The sequence below is a fragment of the Leiobunum rupestre genome, chromosome 1, assembly GCF_980474605.1.
Source record: "Leiobunum rupestre chromosome 1, qqLeiRupe1.1.hap1, whole genome shotgun sequence".
Taxonomy (NCBI): domain Eukaryota; kingdom Metazoa; phylum Arthropoda; class Arachnida; order Opiliones; family Sclerosomatidae; genus Leiobunum; species Leiobunum rupestre.
Window position 1 is genome coordinate 84,239,764 of NC_143384.1, and position 25,958 is coordinate 84,265,721.

The following is a 25,958-nucleotide window of genomic DNA, read 5'->3' on the forward strand; positions in this document are numbered from 1 at the left end:
ATAATTTAAAAAGCGCCGATCGCGCCGCCGCCGATTCTTTTTTTTCTTTATACACTTTTTTTTTGGTATATTAAGCTTGGTTTTCATTTACGTGAAAATAACGACATTTGAACACGACGTCGAACGTCAAAATTTGATTTTCGGATTTCGGTCGACGCCGAGTAATAGCATTTTCACTTAGCGTCAATAGATTCCAGCATTGCTATCTTGGCTATAGAGAGAGTCACTAATATAACCAAGGCATATCCACATTTTAATTTCCGTTAAATTTAAATGTTGCTTGGTTTATCGATATGTCCCCCCCCCCCTTTTTTTTTCCTTCTTCCCCGGTTGACCCTAGTTTTCCGTTAGTTCCTAACTCCGCCACCAGAGCGCACATTTAACAATCGCCCGAAGCAAATATTCGGAAACGGGGCGTCCCTGTTCGAAGTACATTAATTAGTCCATGGAAGGACTAGTACGAGTTGGTATTTGCCCTTGCCCTTCTTGTCGCGTGTTTTTGAAACTGTCGCTACCAAAAATAGCTCTAAAATTTATACAAACGCCGGCGTAACCCGCCGCCGCCGGTATATTTTGGGTTAAACGCCGCCGCCGACCCATATAAGATCGGCGCAGGCCTCTACATACAACCATTTATTTCGGGGGTCTCCTCTTTCCCACCGAGAACGCCACTGGAGCCTTTTACCTACAGACAGAAGGCCTTTACCAAGAACATGATCAATGTTATTTGGCAACAGATGCTAAAAAAATAACTAAAGGCAGTGGTGTAGCCAGGGGGGGGGCTTTTTTATTCAATGTCATGCGCCTCCCCCGAAACAAAATCTTGGCTACGCCACTGACTAAAGATATAACTGTGACGTAAAACGATTCGATAGATATAAATCAACGGACTTAATTTCCCTACAATTTTACACGGCCATCGTTGATTCTCGAGAGACAGAAAACCAGAGTACATTAATAAAGAAAGTACACTTTATCTTTATTTCAAGACTTACAAAAGATTTGGATTAATGTTGAGCATTATTTTGAACCAAGTATCGACTTTATCAACAAAATTTAAAAATGAAAAAATTCTTTTGAAATACTTTTCTAGGTGGAAGCTAGGAGCAACAAACACAAAGAGCCTTCAAACACTGTAACGCAGTGTTGTGTTCAAATTTCATTGGACGAATCTTTACACGGAACATTTCACGGGAAGGAGGTGAAGACAATTTCCGAATTTTCCCCTTCCGACGGCAGCAGCCGCTAAAGCGTCGAACCAATGAAAACTGTACACAAAATGAACGACTTTGGACGGGTTGCGTTCTCCTTGCGTGAGGTGCTGTTTGTTGCTCCTAGGTAGAAGCTACTCTTAGCGAAAATAAACTATTTTTGACTGTCTGCCATCTATTGGCGGCCAATCATATTAAAATACGGTACATAACAAAGGTGCGAGAAACCCGTTGTAGGGTTTAATAATTGGCAAACTATAATAAATACTAAGTAGCCTTTAGTTATATTAAATATATGATATTGGGCATTATACATTTATAATCATTTTAATAAAAGGGAGTAGAACCTTGGGTATTTAGTGTGGAACACTAAAACACGTCGAATATTGATGGCTCCGTTATATGGCTTAAGATATTTCTGGCATAAGTAAGTGAATTTTTGATCAAATTGTTAAGGGTCTTCCATTAAGGATGCGTTGAGGTTGTTTTCCCTTTAAGTACTTATTTTCCTCGCCGTGATGGTTACTTTATACGGCTTCGCTTGAATAAAGCCAAATGAAATGTCGGAAGCTAGAATATCATTGGTCGCGGCAGAGTCGAGATGAATTTCTACTTGTTGAATCAAATTCACCAACATCAGGAACAAATCGTTGCGGGCTAGTTTCTCGCCGATGCAAATTCTGGGACCTTCTCCGAAGGCCAAGAACCCCCGCCGGGTGTCGTGGTTGTAGCTGCCGTCGGTGTGCAGGAATCTCTCCGGGTGGAACTGGTCGGCTCTTTCCCAGAGGCCGTTGTCTGAGTGCGCCGCTGCGGAGACAAAGGCCACGATGGTTCCTTTCCGGATCTTGTGTGCCCCGAGTTCCGTGTCAACGTTGGTGACGCGTGGAACCCCGAATCCAACCGTTGTCCGAAATCGTAGTGTCTCGGAGATGACCGCCCAGGTGTACGGACATTTCAGTCTGTCAGACTGTAGAACCTTTCTCGATCCTGAAATGTGAACGGTTCAAACAGTTTAATTCGCGTAACTTTTTAAGATATCTTGTGGTGGGTATTCCTGACCGATATGCTGATCAATTTCGTCCCTTATTTTGCGTTGGACATCTTGGAAATATCCCAGAAAGAGAACTATCCATCTCAAAGTCGTTGCTGTTGTCTCTACTCCAGCTGTGAATAGATTATTTCACTAATTAAACTAAGGTTTAGTTGGAAGAATAATAATCAGCTAGACTAATACCCAAGGAACCACTTTAGCCTATAAGCCGAATCGATTCAATTGGCCGATTTCAAAATTACGTTTTTGCGCGTGACAGTGCCTCTACATTCTGAGGTAAAGCAGGCTCATTAACCCGCTTTTATACCCTTACTCTGCTGCGTATGACATACCGCGTTTACGACGGGGAAAACAGAGAATTTGGGTCTAGCATTATAGGAATAGCTCATTGATAATTTCGGTTCATGTATTTCTGCTAGTATATTATAAACTTATGTTTCAATTTATTATTTGAGGTTCGTTTTTAAATTTGGAATTAATTATATTAATTTTTAATAGTATAATTTATATGTGGTATATAATTTAGGTTAAAGTCTTTTAAGTAGTGTATATGTTGTCTAATTATAATAAATATAAATGCTGCTCTGACGACGTTCCTGTTTCGTTATTTTGATTTTCGGTTTCCTTCGCCAATAATAGATGGCACTACGCTCTTCAGTAAAGTCGCTTTTTCGAAGAGTCGGAGAGATTCATTGGAACTCTAATAACAAAGCGAAGGGGAAATAAGAGCCGACGCGACAGTTGATTTTAATATTTTACCATTAAATGAGATAGGTTGCGCAAACACATATCTATAAATATCATTAATCTGACTAAACATTCGCCCCTTCAAATGGGGAAAGCATTCTATCACCTTAGTACCTACAGACCACCTTAACACTAAAGTAAATATTGAATTCATTTTTTTATACATTGGTTTTTAGTTAAATACTTTAATTAGATTACCCAATTGCCAATATTCGGATGGCTACAGCCGCTACACGTGAGGATGGAGCAAGTGCTCAAAAACGATCAACACTCGCCAAACAACAAACCAATATCTGGTTAATTGGTCAGCCTGAATCAAGTTTGCCTACAAATGTTTTACCCACGTCCAGTGGCATATTAAGTACTCTTTTCCACCATCACATCGCGTGAAAGTATGAAATCTACTACAGAAGAACTTATGGCTATTTGGAGAAAAGCTCGTATTGAGACAGCCTACCAACCAAACATTATTTCAAAAATGAAATCTTGATTGAAGAATACAACCTACTGAAGAAAAACAAAGGGAGAGCTTCAGAAGCGCAAAGGTCTAAAGAAAAATCTTTCATAGAAAAAATCCTTTTGATATTGCTCACAAAAATTAAGGACGATAAGATTTTTCGAAAAGATCAGCGTGGTTGTCGTCAAATGAAGATGGTTGTCAAAGCTAGAAGATCGAGTAAGGAACGGAAGTGGGTTGAACAAGAACGGAGAGATCGTGAAGAACCAAGAAAGGCAACCACAAGTACAATTTGCTCTGCAACAATCAGTTCACAACCCAATGAAAACGAATCCGAAGTATACACTGATAAAAGTGAAAATGAAGACATTGACGACGTTCTAGCTTTTAGTTCTTTGATAAGTAAATGATGATGTTACATGAATGAGCTTTGATACTACTGCGTCGAATACCGGAAGCACAAAAGGTATATCTAGAAAAACAAATAGGGATAAACTTGCTATACCCAGAAAGCTTTGAGCATCGTTGCAGGCCCCAGATTTCATCGAACCTTGTTATCGGGCTTCAGATATCATTAAACCTCGTTACGGGCCCCAGATATCAATTAAACTCGTTACGGGCCCCAGATAGCATTAAACCCCATAACGGGCCCCAGATAGCATTAAACATCATTACGGGATCAAGATATCAATAAACCTCGTTACGGGCCCCAGGTAGCAAGTAGCATCGAACCTCATTACGGGCTCTAGAAAGCATTGGTCCTATATTTTGGCCCCTAGACATCATCGAGCCTCGATAATTCACCTCGGATTACAGGTATATCGATGTAAAATGATCTGGTTCACACTTCTCTAATTGTAACTAATCTAATCGTTCTAGTAATAATTTTAAATGACCTTGACGACTTGGTTCAAGGTCATTGTATTTTCGTTATTCGGTGACCCCTTAAGCGAGTTTAGGTTTAGGTTTTTTGTGAATTTCAATATCTCTCGTGGTAGTGTCCTAAAGTTAAACAAAGACCAAATATTCTAGAGGGCGGTCGTTATCTGAGGGGTTTCACCCCTCTGACGTCGGAAAATGTCCTCCCCCCTTATTTAACTTTATTTAATGGATCGATTCCCGTTTATTTTCCTTTGATTATAATTTTTTATGTTAAATCCTTATTTCCCTGAACTAATAGGCATGATTAATGTCTGACAGACAATCCGAATATTAGTATAAGACGTGTCCGATAATAGGGTTTTAATTACAATACGTAATCGAATTGTTTCTTTGCAATAAGAAAACGCAAAGCCATTATTATACTTTAAAAATTTCATTGATACCCAGAATGTATAATTGGCAACTACTAAAGCCCTTGAAAATAATATCCAAACCCCTTTTTAATTTAAAACAAAGAAAACTTAGTGATCCTGGTTCGATGCTGCTTTCTTCTTGCCACGGGGGCCCGCACCCCTGTTAACTATTCTGAAATATAAATGGAGATACCACCTATTGAAAAATGTATTTTGTTTGGTTTTTCTTTCGCGGGAGTTTTTTTGTATAATATCAAAAATAATTCGGTCCGATAATAGGAGCCCTATCACCTAGATCCCGCACATTTGAAAAGCTATAACGTACGGTTTTTAAAAATCCGTAGTTTATACATTGAAATATATTCTACATGTATTGTACATCTCTCGTGCATGGGCGCCCGCAGGAAGCAGCAAACGGTACAAATTCCCAGCCTATAATGAGCAATGAACGAAGGTATGAAGTTCTCACCCCAAAGGCCCCCTGGTTTTGAAGGTGGTTGTCCTACAATAACGTCGGAAGACGTTAGTTTTAGCAGAAGAAAATAGGGTGGAAGTACGTTTCATAGGATATTTCGCAAGGCGTCACTTTCTCGATTTTTTCGCGCCATTTCCTAGAGAGCGGTTAAGGCGGGAAACTGTGGATGGTTACACCAACTGCTTAATGACGTTAGTAAAATGGCAAAACAATTTTGTCGGCTAGAGTTCGTGTCGTCGGTTTCTCGTATGACATACCGCGTTTACGACGGGGAAAACAGAGAATTTGGGTCTAGCATTATAGGAATAGCTCATTGATAATTTCGGTTCATGTATTTCTGCTAGTATATTATAAACTTATGTTTCAATTTATTATTTGAGGTTCGTTTTTAAATTTGGAATTAATTATATTAATTTTTAATAGTATAATTTATATGTGGTATATAATTTAGGTTAAAGTCTTTTAAGTAGTGTATATGTTGTCTAATTATAATAAATATAAATGCTGCTCTGACGACGTTCCTGTTTCGTTATTTTGATTTTCGGTTTCCTTCGCCAATAATAGATGGCACTACGCTCTTCAGTAAAGTCGCTTTTTCGAAGAGTCGGAGAGATTCATTGGAACTCTAATAACAAAGCGAAGGGGAAATAAGAGCCGACGCGACAGTTGATTTTAATATTTTACCATTAAATGAGATAGGTTGCGCAAACACATATCTATAAATATCATTAATCTGACTAAACATTCGCCCCTTCAAATGGGGAAAGCATTCTATCACCTTAGTACCTACAGACCACCTTAACACTAAAGTAAATATTGAATTCATTTTTTTATACATTGGTTTTTAGTTAAATACTTTAATTAGATTACCCAATTGCCAATATTCGGATGGCTACAGCCGCTACACGTGAGGATGGAGCAAGTGCTCAAAAACGATCAACACTCGCCAAACAACAAACCAATATCTGGTTAATTGGTCAGCCTGAATCAAGTTTGCCTACAAATGTTTTACCCACGTCCAGTGGCATATTAAGTACTCTTTTCCACCATCACATCGCGTGAAAGTATGAAATCTACTACAGAAGAACTTATGGCTATTTGGAGAAAAGCTCGTATTGAGACAGCCTACCAACCAAACATTATTTCAAAAATGAAATCTTGATTGAAGAATACAACCTACTGAAGAAAAACAAAGGGAGAGCTTCAGAAGCGCAAAGGTCTAAAGAAAAATCTTTCATAGAAAAAATCCTTTTGATATTGCTCACAAAAATTAAGGACGATAAGATTTTTCGAAAAGATCAGCGTGGTTGTCGTCAAATGAAGATGGTTGTCAAAGCTAGAAGATCGAGTAAGGAACGGAAGTGGGTTGAACAAGAACGGAGAGATCGTGAAGAACCAAGAAAGGCAACCACAAGTACAATTTGCTCTGCAACAATCAGTTCACAACCCAATGAAAACGAATCCGAAGTATACACTGATAAAAGTGAAAATGAAGACATTGACGACGTTCTAGCTTTTAGTTCTTTGATAAGTAAATGATGATGTTACATGAATGAGCTTTGATACTACTGCGTCGAATACCGGAAGCACAAAAGGTATATCTAGAAAAACAAATAGGGATAAACTTGCTATACCTGGCTTGCAGGCTCCATATTCACAAACTGATTATTGGAGGAGTGTTCTTGACATCGTTTGGGCCATCAAAACGTCCAAACATACCACTGTTCTAACGATTCCAGAAATCTGGGCCTAATTTAAATCACAAGAATTTTAAACCTTTGAATGACCAACGACTCAACTTGACATATGTGCGAACACTACTGGAAGACGTTACTTCATTTCGACCAGGGAAGCTTATATTCCTAGGGATGATTACAGAGAGATCATGGAATTGAGTCTCTTAATTTTTAAGTGTTACCTCCAAACAAGACGTATAATTAAAAACTTCCCGGGGCATACCACTTGGCCAGATGGATGGCAAAGGTCATTTATTGTTTTAAAATTTACCTCTTCCGAGACGAATTCACGTTAACCAAAAGAGAAGAAAGGAATTTTGCCGAATTTTGCTGGTTCGCTAGCTTGATCTACGTGAAGAAGTGGATTTCCGGTCCAATAGCAAGCTATGCTGCCTTCAATGATCTTTCCTTATTCAAAGAAAAAAAAACAGTACGAAACTGTTAACAAGGCTGTATCGGAGGCTGCTTGTTAAAAAATTCTAACCATCTGTGGTATCTAGGATCCGAACTCGTTACTTTATCACTGTTCTCAGACCAACTCTCAATTGAAGAAAAACGGATGAACGTAGAAGTAAGGAATTGTTTCTCAGAAAACTGGAATGAAAGAGGAATTAACATAAAAGAGTGTGATGGACTGGAAAAGAAAGTCCTGCATAATTTAGTGAGTTTTGCGTCAATTTGCGCCCTGCGTTCGCTTCGTATCGTCGTAGATTTCTTGCACTCTGATCCGAGTGCGTGGAATGACTCTGAGAAATACCAGGAGGGCAAACAATTGTTAATTCATTGAATGTAGTAAACAACGCTGCTGAACGCTCCGTTTTAACAATTTAATCACAAAAATGAATCCGAAATGCAGAAACTGATTCAAGTAGTAGAAGTTCACCGAAAACGTATACCGGATGCTAGAACACAAACTCGTTTAAGCTAAAAGCCACGTTGAATCGTTGACTACGAGAACAAGCTAAAACATTAACCATTTAGTTTAAAATTTACTAAATAAAAATATCAAATTATCTGTTCACTATATAAGTTTCACTCGTATGTATTATGTAATTTGGGGTATTATTAAAAATCAAATAAGAAGAAACACTGTAATCCCCAGATAGTTTGAATAATTTTTAACTAGCTGGCGTATGATTTTCTCGTATTTGATTTAGGGAAACAATGAGATACTGTTTCTGCTTCTTTTAGGGTGAAGTGGACTTTCTCTTCTAGCATGAGGAAATGGACAGTTAGGTTAAAAATCTCCTCGTCGTTGTCATTCCCCCTAAGTGTATATAAATACTACTTCCGCTGAAGTGCGCTTGGTAGGTTCTGCAATAAATCTTTATCCCAACAGATTTCTGGTCATGCAAGTAATGAAAGGCTCACCAAGAAACAACGTGCCTACAATCTTGATCATGTTTTCGTCGTTTAAATAGGCCTTGGCGTCTGAATCTTCTTGCTCCGCCTCAATACTGGCCGTTATTAAGGCATCCGTAAAGTTGCGTATCACTCCTGCTCAAAATTCAAAATATGCTTTAAAATACGAACCATGCTACTAAAATTCTTTGGAATATCCTAAAGCAACTGGCGGCTCTGGAGCGATGACGTTGTTGGGATAACTAATTAATCTTATTATAAGATTTCTAAACAGCGGCGGGTCCCGGATTGGTTTCGAGGTAATGGGCCCCCAAACTCATTCTATTCCCAGAAACGTTTTTAAGTAGACAATTTAAGAAAGCACTTTGGAACCCCCCAAAAAAATTACAAGTAAGCTTTAGCCAACTTAGCCTAGGGTCAGTCCCCCTGTTATCGGACAACTTATTGAAAATTCATATTTAAACTAAGGTAAACAGCAGAGAGCCTTTTTTAAACCTCAGAACTATGGAATATCGAACATTATTGACCAGATGCTTTCGAAATTGTTTTAAAAAAATATGTAAATTAGTGCTAAATTGAAAACTTAATTGGCTAGTACGAGTACCTATTATCGGACATTTGGATAATGAATCGGACAGCACTGGTCCTTTTATCGGAAGATGTACCTTTGGTTCGGACACTAGGAGCTAAGAACTGGACACACGAACTTAAGTTCCGGACACCAGTGCCTTCTAGCGGGACAAATGAACTTAAGTTTTGGACACCGGTGCCTTTCATCCGGACAAAGGGCCCTTAAAACCGGATATTTTCTACATTTCCACTGGTTCTGACTTCATCGAGCGTAATAATAGAGCTTCGATACTGGTCGTGATACGGGCCCTATTAATAATTGAGCTTCTTTAAGGCCCGTATATCATCGGGCTTTGCTGCGGCCCCTATTAATAATAGCTCTTCATACCGATATCATGGGAACTCGTTACGAGCCCCGGTATCATCAGAACTTTTTATGGGCCCCTGATATCATCAAACCTCGCTACGGGCCCTAGAAAGCTTTGAGCATCGTTGCAGGCCCCAGATTTCATCGAACCTTGTTATCGGGCTTCAGATATCATTAAACCTCGTTACGGGCCCCAGATATCAATTAAACTCGTTACGGGCCCCAGATAGCATTAAACCCCATAACGGGCCCCAGATAGCATTAAACATCATTACGGGATCAAGATATCAATAAACCTCGTTACGGGCCCCAGGTAGCAAGTAGCATCGAACCTCATTACGGGCTCTAGAAAGCATTGGTCCTATATTTTGGCCCCTAGACATCATCGAGCCTCGATAATTCACCTCGGATTACAGGTATATCGATGTAAAATGATCTGGTTCACACTTCTCTAATTGTAACTAATCTAATCGTTCTAGTAATAATTTTAAATGACCTTGACGACTTGGTTCAAGGTCATTGTATTTTCGTTATTCGGTGACCCCTTAAGCGAGTTTAGGTTTAGGTTTTTTGTGAATTTCAATATCTCTCGTGGTAGTGTCCTAAAGTTAAACAAAGACCAAATATTCTAGAGGGCGGTCGTTATCTGAGGGGTTTCACCCCTCTGACGTCGGAAAATGTCCTCCCCCCTTATTTAACTTTATTTAATGGATCGATTCCCGTTTATTTTCCTTTGATTATAATTTTTTATGTTAAATCCTTATTTCCCTGAACTAATAGGCATGATTAATGTCTGACAGACAATCCGAATATTAGTATAAGACGTGTCCGATAATAGGGTTTTAATTACAATACGTAATCGAATTGTTTCTTTGCAATAAGAAAACGCAAAGCCATTATTATACTTTAAAAATTTCATTGATACCCAGAATGTATAATTGGCAACTACTAAAGCCCTTGAAAATAATATCCAAACCCCTTTTTAATTTAAAACAAAGAAAACTTAGTGATCCTGGTTCGATGCTGCTTTCTTCTTGCCACGGGGGCCCGCACCCCTGTTAACTATTCTGAAATATAAATGGAGATACCACCTATTGAAAAATGTATTTTGTTTGGTTTTTCTTTCGCGGGAGTTTTTTTGTATAATATCAAAAATAATTCGGTCCGATAATAGGAGCCCTATCACCTAGATCCCGCACATTTGAAAAGCTATAACGTACGGTTTTTAAAAATCCGTAGTTTATACATTGAAATATATTCTACATGTATTGTACATCTCTCGTGCATGGGCGCCCGCAGGAAGCAGCAAACGGTACAAATTCCCAGCCTATAATGAGCAATGAACGAAGGTATGAAGTTCTCACCCCAAAGGCCCCCTGGTTTTGAAGGTGGTTGTCCTACAATAACGTCGGAAGACGTTAGTTTTAGCAGAAGAAAATAGGGTGGAAGTACGTTTCATAGGATATTTCGCAAGGCGTCACTTTCTCGATTTTTTCGCGCCATTTCCTAGAGAGCGGTTAAGGCGGGAAACTGTGGATGGTTACACCAACTGCTTAATGACGTTAGTAAAATGGCAAAACAATTTTGTCGGCTAGAGTTCGTGTCGTCGGTTTCTCACCTGCCTGGCTGCCTCTCTCAGGATTACGGATTTGCGAGTATTGTTAAAAATGTTATTGGAAAATTTAATTTATCTTTAGAAATTTAATTTAGACAGTGTGTCTATTAACCCCAGACTGTCGGTTCTAGGCAAACTAGGAGAATTTCGTTTGTCCGACTTCTCATTTGGCCGACCACAAAATACAAGTTACGCCGACTGCACATTTGTCCGACTGAGAAGTCGGCCAAATGGACAGTGCATTTTGTCGACTGTTCATTCGGCCGTTTGCTCTTTTGGCCGACTGCTCATTTGACGATTGGACGATACTAGGTGCGTTTGGCTAGGTACTGTCCTCTAGGTCACGTTTTAGAAGAACCAGCTTGGTTATAAAGAACGGGGCTGGGAGGCGGCGGTCCGGGCCCCCAGTGCCAATACTTAGAATACATTGCCGTTCTATGAGTCAACCTAACACTTAAGACATAGTATAGGACAGGCTCTAGTATAACAGTCGGTCAAATGAGGCGTTCATTTGGCCAAAAGAGGAGTCGGCCAAATGCCCCCATCCGGCAAATTCGCGGGTAAATAACATCCGCCGCGTGCTTAAGACTATTTAATCAAGGTGGGCCATTTCTATGTTCCCTTATCCCTTTATACCGTTTTGAGGGGTCAAAATTTTCATAGATGTAGGAAATTTTCCTCAATCTGGCATCACTTATCGACTCTCGAGTCTCTCTCGACGTGTTTCGCCAAGTAGTCACTAGTTCGTTTTATGACCATTGGGTGGCGCCACTACAGTTTTCTTTGGCTACAGAATCGTACTTCCCCCTATTTTAGTCTGGTTTTAGGTAACCTATGAGAAACCACAGTTAGAGTGTGAGGGGGATTGGGACCAACTCTAAAATTCGTTTCAACATAGTCAATCTACCTTTATAAAAATAAACAAATACATATTTGGTAAAACAGAGAAGCCAAATCCAATAGAAGAATTATCTTTATCAATGAGATGAATGGTACATTTGACTTCACACAGGGCAGCACCAATTTTGTTTCCTTGTTTTCTTTTGAAGTGTAACTTCATAATGGATTTAAAAACACTTACATTAGTTTATTAATGTACTTCTCTCCTGTTATTTGAAGTGAACCCATAACCATGAGTAAACATGGAGATAATTTAGGGTGTTGCTTTCTGATAATTTGGGTAAACGTATTTAAATGAAGGGGTTTCTCTAGAGTCGCCATTTCTTTTAAGACTTTATTTATAAATCTTGACTCTTACCTTTCTGAAATGTCTCCTTGTTTACACGGTATTTTAATCCCAAAATGTCGGCCAATTCCTTGGCCGTGTTTTTGACCCTCTGATCTCTCGCGTAGTATATTAAAAGTAGTAAAACCGACAAATCTCCCGGTGTGTTTCCACTAAGTTTTTGAAGTTCTCTTAAACACGCTTGAATTTGTTTATTTTCCTGATCGTTTAAGCAACCGGTGCTTTGAAAACAATTTTTGTTAATTTTCCGTTTTATATTTTGTTCGAGGAGCTAACCACTTGCCGTATTCGCTGTATGCTCTAACTGATCAGATTCCGGTAATCATTCCTTAATCACCCAGTAATTACGTCTTAATATTTTCGTAATCTTTATGTTGTAATTTAGTAATTACTCCGTAATCACTCTGTATTCATTTAATAATTACTCCGTTACCGCTCTGTATTCATTCTGTAACCCAACGTAAAAACCCTTTAACCACTACCTAATACCTCCGTAATTGTTCCGTAAGCATTCGGTAATCACCGTTTTCACCTTTTATCACTCCTTCAATATTTTGAAATAACTGTAATCTCTCGTTAAAAGCTGTAGTCGTTCCCATTATCGTAATCGGTGTACAGGGCCGTCTTAAGGCATGGGCTAAATGGGCTACAGCCCAGGGCCCCCAGCCAGTTTTGGGGGCCCGGAAAGGCCGGCCATACAGCTTCTACTCTAGGGATAAGGGTTTAGTTGGTTAAATATTATTTATGCTCATTTAATATTATGTATATTTTAGTTACGTCTTAAGTAATTTGACTCATCGCCACATCGCGTATCATACGGTACCTACAATATCTAAAACCTAACAGCGAATCTTATTTTAATCTTATTTTCAGACTTAGTAGGCCTATGTTATACTTTTGAAATTAAAAGTTTTGGTTGATTATTTTGTAGTTGAATTTAGACAACGGACATACAAAGGCTGACCGTTGGGGATCGCAAAGGTTTTAAGAAATAATTTATGCAAGGCCCAAAAGGTCTTAGGACGGGCCTGTCGGTGTACGTAAAAATGCGAAGTGGCTAGCTCCCCACAGACACAATTGGACTAACGAAAATAGACGAACCCAAAAGCGGTGTCCGACATGACGTTGATCGTCAAGACCTGCAGGTCAAAAGTTGGATCGAATGATTTTCCGTCGTGCTTCAGCATCTTGAGTATCATTTCTTCGGTTCCGTTTCTCACAATTGCAGCCAATTTTTCCGCCTCGGCAAATTTTCTACATAGCAAAACAATATGATAAAAATGCTAGATAGTTTCATGATATGACACATTTGCTGCTCACAATAATACGGTCACTAGAAATGGAAGGAAGCAAAATGATTATTCTGAAAAACGAAACTTTTGGAAGACTCCTTTGAGGAACGGGCCAACGGGGTTTTTAAAAAGCACTTATGCCGATGGGTGCCCAAATGGGCAATTTTAAAAATAATGTATTTCGACCTTAAAATTTGTGATCTGAATCTTCAAAATGTGGTGCTTGGCCTTCAACATGTTCGTCTCAAAATTGTACTAACACCTTATGATAATAAAAGTAATAAAACAGACGGATGTCGCCTTTGAAAATGGCCATCTTGACCTTCAAAATGGTGATTCTGAGGATTGAAAACTTGGTCACCCCAATCTTTGCAATTTAGCGTGAGTGATGACGCTGAGACAGCACATATTTTTGCCTTTAGCTGCTAAATTTCTACTATGGGTTAATTTACGCATCAATTTATTTTTTCAAATTTGATCTTTAAGCCGACCAACTTTGAATACATAACGTTTGCTCAGATACGTTGGCCATTTTGAACCAAAAGTCGGGATCGACTTTAATTAACTAGGAAAAAGGTTTCGTGGCAAAATTAAGTCTGTCGAGGATATTGGCAAAAGGTAACAGCGTTCCTGATTTGTGAAGAACAAGAAAATCTGGAATACATTTGCTTACCTGATAGCGAATGATCCAACTTTGCGACTGACTTCCCAGTTTCGGCCATTTGGCTCGAAGGCGATTCCGAAGATTTCTTTTCGCATATGATTCACTATTTACAAGGAAATTATTTGAAGAACAAGCTGATCTGAAATACATTTAAAGCCGTGCTAGCTCGTTTAAGACACTTTAGTTCATACCAAGGCCTAAATCGAAGCTTAAGCCACAAAGTCTTAAAAAAAACCAATAGTGGCTTGGTTTTTTAAAATAAAAACCATGAGATTTTCATTTGTTAGAAAAATAAAGAATTTGTCCTAACTTTTCAAAAATTAATAATAGCTGAATATTTTCCAAAAGAGCAACTGCGCCTAGACGTTTGTACCTTTTTTAATTATAAAATTAATATTTAGGTTATTATTAAATATTTACCAACACTTGAATTTAAACCTGTTTTAAACAATAACTGTTATTTGGTTTATTAAACCAGGTTTTATTCCAACCGTGCTTTAAAGTTTTAAAATCAGCCTTGTGCTACTAAACTTTGTCCGGTAGTTTATTATTATCTAAAATGTGTGTCACAAAAAAACCAATTTGAATTATGAATGTCAAAATTACATGGCAAGCATAGGCCCCATAAAACACCCTTGAGACAAACGCCGTCACCATCGTAGCGAATGAATAGAGTTTTTTTTTTAATTGGGGGAAGTAATTGTGGAAGCAGTTAATGTGGAGGCCAATTGCGTAAGGCGTGGCGTATGGAAGGCAACACAATCTAATCCGCCTTATGTCAATCGACAGTGAGAAATTCGTGGATTCACCAGGGAACGTACTACTCCTTTAAAAGGAATATAACCTGCAAAGCAATCTCTATGGAAGACGCCTTTAGTTTTTCAAATATGGGCGCCAAACATTTCTAAAGGCAAGAGCGGCCAAAAACCTGAGGTTATAATCCTGTAAGAGATCATTTATAAGGGGGGTGTCGTGTATTCATTATCAAAAGCCCTAGCAAATGCAGAGTCGTAATCTACTGAATATGTCCAAAGCCTATCTCCGTCATTATCATCCCCCTTTCTTGTCAAGAATGTATTTATTTTTAATGAGCGATCAATAATGAAAGTGTTAAGACAAACCACGGGAATAAATTACCCCCCCCCATGCTGTAGAGAACCATCCTGTTCTGATTGGATTGGTTCTCGGGGAAGGAGCTAAATTTGTGAGCATAAGGAGTATCGGGAGCAATAAATGCATTCTTGTTCAAACAGAATCCTTACGAAATTCCGAAATACCAATAAACCGATTTCGTGTTGCCGTTTAGAACCGAAGGAGAACCGAACCAAAAGAACAGAATATTTTTCGAAATGTGTATCATATGCGTTATTGTGGTTCCATACTATAATGAATCCATTTCGCTGAACTAAAGGCCAACAAAAGTGGGATGGGGAAATCTATATACTCAGCTCAAACGGCACCGGGAGCGAGTTTACTCACATTAACTATATCCTATTTTGTCTAGTGGCTTAATCGGAGGGAAAAACGGTTTAATGATTTTTTTTTTAATTTCGTCGCGTGTTCTACGTTTCTTCCACAATAGATGAGCGAGTCATTTTTATTTCGGTGCCAGCCCCACGCGGGCGGGGACCGAAATTATGCGATCGAGATTGGGACATGAGAGCCGCCGGCGCCCCCATTGGCAAGGATTCGCGAACTGCGGAGCGGCAGCAGGCGGATCGAGGCGGGTACGGGAAATATGTGGGCAGCTCCAGCTCGCTATTTTGGTTGAGATTCGTTAGACTATCTTTCCGCGAGTAGCTTTTAAAGTATTTTAACGTACGCAATCTGATAAAAAATAGATAAGGAAAAATATAAAAAAGAGATAAGGGAACTAAGAGTGGAGGCATTTAAAATCAGTCTTATAAATTAGATTAATAACCATCTCAGGTATTTTGAATTAGGTGCGATTAGTTGGAAATCAGGCCCTGAGCCTTGAGTTAAAATGTTAAACCTCTAGGGCATACCGTTCTCGAGTTTTTAGGAAACATGCCATGCAAATAAATAAATAAATATAAAGTCGAGAGAGTTTCCAAACCGGACAGTGTACCGAAATTGTGCAATAGGCCCCCAATCCCTTCGCATTCCACCAGTGATGGACTGAGACTTATATTTAAACCAATTATTAAAGAAATTTCTGGAATCGAGATAAGGGAACTAAGAGTGGAGGCATTTAAAATCAGTCTTATAAATTATATTAATAACCATCTCAGGTATTTTGAATTAGGTGCGATTAGTTGGAAATCAGGCCCTGAGCATTGAGTTAAAATGTTAAACCTCTAGGGCACCGTTCTCGAGTTTTTAGGAAACATGACATGCAAATAAATAAATAAATAAATATAAAGTCGAGAGAGTTTCCAAACCAGACAGTGTACCGAAATTATGCAATAGGCCCCCAATCCCTTCGCATTCCACCAGTGATGGACTGAGTCTTATATTTAAACCAATTATTAAAGAAATTTCTGGAATCAAATAAATCTCTTGTTTTCAGTGATGGACTAGGTCTTATTAAATTAACAGCCCTGGGCCCACTTCACGAACGGCCCGTGGGGCAACTATAACGCTGTGATGTTAAAGGTGGCCCACTTTCCTCTATGGCCAGTCCGCCACTGCTTTCCACTCCCCTAAATGAAAACTTGGAATTAATTTAAAATTAAAGTCGAACTGAATGTCGGTTGAAATTACAAATGGGGGTTTGTCCCTCGAAGGGCTGACGAGTGTATCATAAGTAGCATAATACATATAAGTGTGACGCTATTCTGAAAATGCAAATTTTTTATGATAGTTTGTTTCGAGTAGTCTCTCCCAGATAACGGGGAAATATGGAACCAAAGTTACCAAACGCTTTTGTACGTCCCCGTTAAAAGAAATAAAACCTTATAATCAACACATAGACTTCACGTTCGAAATTTCCGCGAGCAAATCGGGTCGCTTCACGTGATGTTAATGATAATGTGCCCAACATCACGCGTAGCGACGTGATTTGCTCGCGAAACACGTAAGGTTTGCGAACGATTTCGTCCGCTACCTTTCGCCCACGCGACCATGCGCCATGGCTTCCATTCCACGTGAAGCGACGCCTTAAAGGCGGACGCACACGCGCCGCCTGATTAATATAATCTTTTAGGAGAAAAAATATATCTGGAAAAAATTGAATTGACAATTAATTTAATAAATATTTGATTCATGTCTTAAGCCTGACTTTTATTTTTATAACACATCCGTCCTTTTGCCTATTGGAAAGTCGTGGGTTCAAATCCGGGCTCTGAAGTATTATTTTGTGATGATTATAATTGTAATTCTGTACAATATGATCTGTTTAATAGTTTAAATTTTAAATTTTATCTAGTAACGTATCATTCACACTAAACAACTTTCGTTGACCATTTTGTTTAGGCATTTTTATTCTTCCAACTAACTTCCCACTTTGAAAGTGGAAGTTTAGCGAATTTTGGATGCTGCTATAATTGTTCGTTTTTACACTGTGCAATTAGTTTGACGGTTAGCGTCTCACTATACAACTTTCTTATATTATTTTCTTTGTATAAACTAAATTTTACTTCTTAGACGACACTTGAATCCCCGCCATTCTGTTAGACCAAGTGTTACATGTAGACAACGGGAGATGTCGCCACTATAGTGAAAGAAATTCACTGCTTTAACAATTAGTTGCTAATCCTTTGACCGGAGCTCTGTTGTTTGGGAAATTTTACATGGTGGGTATTTTCAGCTTCAATACTTTCTCCCGAAGATGATCACTATTCGCTTTTTTTACCAACTAATTTTTGGATTAGAAATCTATAAAATATAGCTTATGTAGGATTTTCATTGTCCCCCTTTGTCGCGCTTCAGTGCTCATCGCCTCTGCTAGAGGTATTGTATTATCCCCTCCAGAAACACCTTCTTTCCTCCAAGAGTCTATAAGGGTCGCTGTAATAGTATGTACTCTGAATAGTCGGTTACTGGAATAATGCGTAAAATGTTTCATTTTGGAGTAGTAGGTAACTGGAATAGTGGGTTATCGGAATAACCAGTAACGAGAATAGTGGGTACTCGGAAAAGCGAGGAACTGGAATAGCGCGTAATCGGAATAGCCAGTAATGCATTTAATGGCCCAATGTTTCATTACGGAATAGTCGGTAACCGGAATAGTGGGTACTCGGAACAGCAAGAAACTGGAATAGCGCGTAATCGGAATAGCCAGTAATGCATTTAATAGGCTAATGTTTCATTCCGGATTAGTCAGTAACCGAAATAGTGGGTACTCGGAACAGCAAGAAACTGGAACAGCGCGTAATCGGAAAAGCGCGTAATATGTTTAAATGGCCTATTTTTCGTTTCGGAATTGTCTGTAACCGAAGTAGCGTGTAATCGGAATAGCGCGTAATATATTCAAATGGTCAATGTTTTGTTTTGGAATAGTCTGTAACCGGAATAGTGGGAATAACCCTAGTAAATTAGCCTGAAATTCGGCAAGGGGATAGGCTAAAGGGGGTCTGGACCCGGAAACCCCCCCCCCCTTGTCTACACTATACTGACAACCCGCGATAGTGAGTTTCAAAAACTATATAATACTAAGGTGTAATTCAAATAGTTCTCTTTTTACTGTTGTACTCCACTCTACTGTACTCTACAGTGGCTTAGCAAGGGTTTGTGGCGCCGGGGGCAAATCTCTTCAATTGAGTACTTTTTGCATTAAAAAAAGCGTAAAATTCAACTTTGTTTGTCGAAAATAAAATCATTAAACATATTTAGTCGCCCATAATGCGTTAAGCCCGGGACGGGTGCAGGTGCCCCACCCCTCAGCACCCTCAATACGCCACTGGTACTCTATTAAAATTTTAATATTTTTGTTTAAAGTTGTTTTTATAGTAAATAAGTGATTATTGCTTATAAATGGCGCCATCTATTGTAAAGAAAACCATTATAATCGAAGCGCCAATGGCTTAGTTTCATACGCTTGTTTTCCTGTTTGCAATTTATGAAACGGTCTATTAGAATTAAAATTAAGCAACGTAATTGCAAATTTAGGTTATGTGGCAACCTCAGCGAGGTGGTGAACGCCGCCTGCGCCTTTTCCCCAAAAACGATTTAGCGCCCTCGATTCGACTACTTTAAAAATTTCAAATGAGGCGTTTGGCGCCTTTCTTTAACTAGCCGACTGCGCCTTTACCTTCCCAGTGCGGCCCTGCTTGGCATTACTGCCATGTGTAAATAACTGCGGCGTAGAGCTATCGTGGACTTACTCGTATCGCGGGTCAAAGCGGGCAAGCATTCTTTACTGTTTAAAGCATCGTCGGATTATCTATAGTAGTAACCATCATTTTTTCCTCAAGAGAAACTAGACGACCACGTTTTTTAAGTTCCATCTCTTTTCGAAGCCTGCTTTTATTTTTTTAACAGAATTAGATTTTCATTAACTATTCTGTACCTATGAGTAGTGGCGTTGCAAGATATTCGTCAAGGGGGTCGAACTATATAAATAATAATAATAATAATAATAATAATAATAATAATAATAATAATAATAATAATAATAATAATAATAATAATAATAATAATGAGCTAGGCTAATACCCAAGTCACCACTAAAGGCCTAAGTCGACTTTTGGGGTCTTTTTAACCAGTGACCGGGTTACATCGTAGGAGAGTGGTGGCCAACCCTTCATACCACGCGAGCTAGCAACCGTCTCTTACTTCCAAAAATAATTTTTGCAACGCATAACCGGGTATAAACATATAGTTTTCGTATACTTATGTTATTATGTTACTTCTGGTCATAAGTTAGGTTTAAAAAGTGGGTAAAAATTCACGTTTGACGCGAAATGAAATGGCTAATTAACTAAAAAGCTTACCCAAACTGTGGTGCACTTTAAATATAATGCGCAATAGTGCGGGCGCGTGTTTTGAGTTAGAAAATTAGTTAAGCCTAACCCAGAAAAACAATAAAGTTATAGTCAACGGGTTAAAAGTTATTCGTCATTTCTTGTTCACACTAAATGTTTTTAGACATTTTCGTTTTACTGCTACAAAACTACACCTGTAAGTTGAATGGTTCGGCCGTGTTATTAATAATATAAGATTTCATTCCTACAAATCTGAATATTCGGGTAGACGTACAAACAGTTCATATGTCCAGTTACTAGGAGTATTTACTAGGGTTATTCCCACTATTCCGGTTACAGACTATTCCGAAACGAAACATTGACCATTTGAATATGTTACGCGCTATTCCGATTACGCGCTACTCCGGTTACAGACTATTCCGGTTACAGGCTATTCCGAAACGAAAAATAGGCCATTTAAACATATTACGCGCTATTCCGATTACGCGCTGTTCCAGTTTCTTGTGTTCCGAGTACCCACTATTCCGGTTACTGACTAATCCGGAATGAAACATTAGCCTATTAAATGCATTACTGGGTATTCCGATTACGCGCTATTCCAGTTTCTTGCTGTTCCGAGTACCAACTATTCCGGTTACTGACTAATCCGGAATGAAACATTAGCCTATTAAATGCATTACTGGGTATTCCGATTACGCGCTATTCCAGTTTCTTGCTGTTCCGAGTACCCACTATTCCGGTTACTGACTAATCCGGAATGAAACATTAGCCTATTAAATGCATTACTGGCTATTCCGATTACGCGCTATTCCAGTTTCTTGCTGTTCCGAGTACCCACTATTCCGGTTACCGACTAATCCGGAATGAAACATTAGCCTATTAAATGCATTACTGGGTATTCCGATTACGCGCTATTCCAGTTTCTTGCTGTTCCGAGTACCCACTATTCCGGTTACTGACTAATCCGGAATGAAACATTAGCCTATTAAATGCATTACTGGGTATTCCGATTACGCGCTATTCCAGTTTCTTGCTGTTCCGAGTACCAACTATTCCGGTTACTGACTAATCCGGAATGAAACATTAGCCTATTAAATGCATTACTGGGTATTCCGATTACCCGCTTTTCCAGTTTCTTGCTGTTCCGAGTACCCACTATTCCGGCTACCGACTATTCCGTAATGAAACATTGGGCCATTAAATGCATTACTGGCTATTCCGATTACGCGCTATTCCAGTTCCTCGCTTTTCCGAGTATCCACTATTCTCGTTACTGGTTATTCCGATATCCCACTATTCCAGTTACCGACTACTCCAAAATGAAACATTTTACGCATTATTCCAGTAACCGACTATTCCGAGTACGTACTATTCCGCCCGCCCGTCTATAATGCTAAAACCAGGTTAATCATTTCTTAGAGCAAAACCACGTAACTATCAATTTCGTTTAGAAAGCTCCGCTCAAATCTATGTCAGCCCTGTTTAACTATAACACGGGCAACGAAATAATATTATCGCCTTCTTGGCGAACTTATTACTTTTATATTTAGACATACTGCTCTGTTCCGAAAATGAGTTCCCATAATTTATCAAGTATAAGCCTTGGTTTCCACTAGCGCGCGTCATAATACATTTTGCTTTACGCGCGTCAAATTGTTTGTACGTCCCAAAGTTAAATGACGCGTCGTTGCGCGACCTAGTGGAAACCAAGCGTTAGTTCAGAAACGTCGGGAGTCAAGTGAATATTTTACACCCTTTACTTTCTAGTTCGTACTATGGAGTCGAATATTTGATAACTTCAAGATGACGCCATATTTATGTCGACCTTACGTGACAGGTCGTAATATATTTATACTGTTTAAACACGGACATTCAATATACAGGACGAGTCACTGAATGGAGTCGCCCATGTTTTTTATTCTCGCCTTACTTGACCCAAAATCTGGCAGTACTGAAACAAAATTTATCAGTTAAAAGGAGAGACGATGTAAACAAACAAAATGGCGGAGCAGAGTGTTATTTAGGCGAGCTTTAGCCTTTTACTATTGTCTTGAAAATGTTTCATTATTTTGTTGATAAGTTAATCCCAGATACGTTTAACAATGGGAAAAGCTAAAAGATGTGTTAATGGGAGCTGTAAAAATGACTCGCTTTTTATAAAGAGCAAGGAAAAAGTTTTTTTGTACCATTTTCAAAACCTACGAAATCATTTAAGTAAAGAATGGATCGCCAGGTAGAAACAGGTATGGTGGTGATACAATAAACCATTTATAAGAGATTGTTGTGCAATTTTTTTTAAATTAGTGTGCGTATGAATGCTCCACAATAACACACATTTGGTGATAGTAGGAATGGTTTCTCCTTGATTTGTTAGAAAATGAGCGCTAGGCTTAGACTTCTTCGTTGCGATCTCTTTACCTTTTTTAACACTCGTTCCTCTCAAATTATTTGCTTCGCCGGGTAATAATCTTTTCTTTATTAATTTATTATTAGGATAATTTATTTTAAATTCTAAAATTAATATATCTTCATTTGTTTGCTTCCAAAGAGATAAGGCAAAGCGAGCAAAGTAGACGACTTTTACATGCGCTTTCAAAATCGTGACGTCACGGTTTGTTTACATCGACTCTCTTTGCGCGAAAAGTATCCGCTGAGACGTGGGAAGTTTCGCTGCGAAGTTTTCAATTCAGTGACTCGTCCTGTATATTGAATGTCCGTGGTTTAAATAAAAATACCGATGATACAAATTTTCCAACTCTAAAAATCGAGACAGAGTTAAGACAACTCATTATATATCTAGTTGCATACTTGTTAAAAAAAGAAAATACTTGTTTGATTTGAAATACGCCTAGGCCTTGAGCAATTAAGACGAATTTAGCGAAGTATAAAGTTTTATTTCGAATTTTTCTTTTGGTTCTCGTTTGGGTTAGATTGAGTCCCTATTACTTTTCGGTTCGGTTCCGGTTCCACTTAGTCGCTTCTCGGTTCGATTCCAGTTCCATGAATAACCGGAACCGAACCGACCCGTGGCAGACCTAAGCAGAATACTATCTAACAAATGCAAAGAGCGCGTTTGTGTTTGTGTAATTTCGAGGTGAGAAATTCCAATAATTGATCAAAATTCCAAAATCTAGAATTTCTGATGAATTAAATTCAAATCATGAATATTCAACTTTATAATAACTTATAATTAAATCCTTTTCTGGATAAAGACAAATTTGAAAGTTATGTCATTTTCATAGCGTATCAACTTAAAAAGCAAACGCTTGTCTCTCGCCGTAAAGTGAAAAAGCTAATAATAGAAGATTTAAGATTTGTCTCACTTGCTCTTTTTCTTTGATTGAAACATTATCGATCGGACCAATAGATTTACTGCACGTAAATTTATTTAAACTATAGTGATAGTAGAATAAGAACTAACTTGATCTTAAGTCGCTGGGTCGGGAAATGAAGTCGTTTCTTTTGGTGATGAGCCCTTCTTTAACGATGTTCCAGTCGGTCACCATCACGAACGGCTTTCCGCACATCCAAAGCGTGAAAATCCCCCCGTAGTCTTTCGCCATGTCCAACACAACATCGATAATATGTCTCTTCGCTCTAAACGCTTTAAACGAAGTATACAGTGTTTTGAAAATTGGGGGACATAATTGATGGGTCCAGTTATTTAATCTGCGCTTTGATTATTCGAGTTATTCACAAGTGTTCAATATAAGTTGTTTAGAAAAATTAGATACAATTGTATCAGAAATGATTTGGAATCTGATTGCTGTGTGAGAAGAATCTAAGAGATGAACATTATCTGGCTAACTGATTACCTTCAAGTATCTGACAATTAGGACATGAATAATGTGATCTGTTGGTCCAGTCAAAATTTATTTCTTTAAAATGTACAGAAATCCTGATATTTAAATGTAACTACAATGAAAAGGACGATTCCAACATTGGAAAATGATGATCTGGACCTTCAAAATGGCTTTCTTTAGAATTTTGAAATTTTTCGTTTAATATCAAAATAATTAAACCTAGATAAAAATTATGAAATTGTAAAATGTACAAACATGATCTTTTGTTTAATGTCTTTTAAGTGCGCATAAAAATACTTCTCATTCATTTAGATTAATTCTCGGGGTTGTTTGATTTGATTTGATTTGATGTATATCATCGAATACAATCAAGATATAAGTAAAGTGTTTACCCCTTTAAATAGTGTAGCATAATTTATGTAACTTTATTTTGTGATAGGGTCCACGAGCTGATGAGAACTGCTGATTGAATGTGTTGAAATATACAAAACACTTTCTGTAGGAAAGCCATTTTAAAGCTAATCAAATTAAAAACTAAAATAGTATTCAGATTATTATATATTTTAGTATATGCTAAACACTCCGCCTTTTTTTATTGATTTGGGCCCGTTCGGGGGAGTTGAGGCTCCCTTAAACATTTTAAGATAGACTTAAGCGTACCTTGTCTACCCCTGTTGCCGCCAACTCCTGTAGTTCAGAAACGTGTACTACCCTCTTAAATGTGGTTAAAGGCATACATTACCCAAGAGATTTCCCAAGAGTGGCAGCGGAAATGGTCCTGGCGGAAGCTCTCGGACTCTCATCCACTGGCTAACCAAATGGAACGTCACTAGGCCAACTAAGAGAGCCACTATCCATGACGTCAGAGCGGAGAAGTCCTCGTAGATGAATCTCAATGGCCAGCTCATCACAAACGCGTCCCTCATAATTTTCAATGAATTTTGTTTAATTTCGAAGCATTCGTCGCCTTCTTCGGGCGAAAGCCAAGCTAGTTTGCGAGATATTTGTAACCACGCCGGAGATATTTATTACAGAGGTAATACGCATAGACTATTTCCTGCCAAATAATGTTTTTTATCTGGACGCTTTAAGGTGACTAGACGATTAACGGAGACAATATTTTTCCTTAAACGAAAATTAGGTAACGAAGGTTACAAATATTTGCGTAATTGAAAAACAATGCCGCCAGCAAACCGGTAAATTAAAGGCCTGTGTCGTTTTTTTTAATGACAGGTTATAAAATACAAACATTCAATGGGCGTATCTCGTGCAAAAATATAAATCTTGCCAATAATTAAAAAACGCGGTTAGCGCCCGTCAACACGAAAATATTTTTCAAAGCAGTCTGGCACAAATTTACAGGCGTTTTCTTTGAGTAACAAGAAGTGAAAAAGGTCCTTCGAAACATTTTCCTAAATTAAACCGAGTTCGAGTAATTGGCCGTCCAAAATCGGGGTGGCGGAGTGGTTAGCACTTTCGCCTCGCAGCAAGAGGAGCCGGGTTCGATCCCAACTTGTGGCACTGGGTAAAAACTCCGAACAACTCCTTCTGCGTTGAGTTTGCAAGTTCTCTCCCCACTGGTTTAAGGGGCTTTCCTCGAGATCTTCGGTTTCCCCTTCCATAAAATCTTGTTGAGGGTAACGGTAATAGTTAGCGTGGCTTGGAGGGCTTGCCACCACCCTCCTACGCATTGTAACCCAGCCACCTGAATTAAAGGCTTTAAAAGTCGCTCGATGACTTAGGCCTAGGGTGTTGCCTTGGGTATTAGCCTAGCTGATTATTATTATTATTATTATTTAATAGGTATCCAAAACGACGAAAAACGGGCAAATGTGCAGTTTCAATTATTCCTTTGACCCAATTGTTTCCTTTTATTAAGCATTAGTTTCGATAAAAAAACAAAACTTGTATTAAAAGTGAGTTATTAATATGAAAGAAGTAAGCTACGTGTAGAAATACGTTTTAACAATAGAAAGGTGCTTCTAAGTGACTACGCCACAGTGTTCAAAAAGCCCATTTTTAAGGCAAAATTCCAGAGAGTGAATAAAATAAATATGTGTACATATTTCGTTTATTAAAAATACCTGGATTTGTCAAATTTTTTTTTCATGCGACCCCTAGAGGCCAAGTTAGCTTCCTATTGCGTTTTGGACAATTTTGACTTTTACTTTGGATATATTGA

General features: G+C 38.5%; 1 protein-coding gene across 2 annotated transcripts; it reads right to left on the reverse strand.

Moving 5' to 3' along the window:
• Positions 1 to 1,524: 1,524 nt before the first annotated feature.
• On the reverse strand, positions 1,525 to 23,527 carry LOC149968617 (cytochrome P450 2K1-like). Of its 2 annotated transcripts, XM_090172812.1 has the most exons (7): positions 23,395 to 23,527; positions 14,098 to 14,191; positions 13,234 to 13,386; positions 12,145 to 12,353; positions 8,344 to 8,469; positions 2,271 to 2,375; positions 1,525 to 2,198 (listed from the first exon to the last, which is right to left on the reverse strand). In XM_090172812.1, exons 1-7 carry the CDS (start codon positions 23,498 to 23,500, stop codon positions 1,705 to 1,707), a joined length of 1,287 nt encoding a protein of 428 aa, XP_090028938.1. In that variant the 5' UTR covers positions 23,501 to 23,527; the 3' UTR covers positions 1,525 to 1,704. The 2 variants fall into 2 exon arrangements, with proteins under 2 accessions (XP_090028938.1, XP_090028945.1); XM_090172819.1 differs by lacking the exon at positions 14,098 to 14,191 and having other exon boundaries at positions 1,530 to 2,198; positions 23,395 to 23,526.
• Positions 23,528 to 25,958: the final 2,431 nt, after the last annotated feature.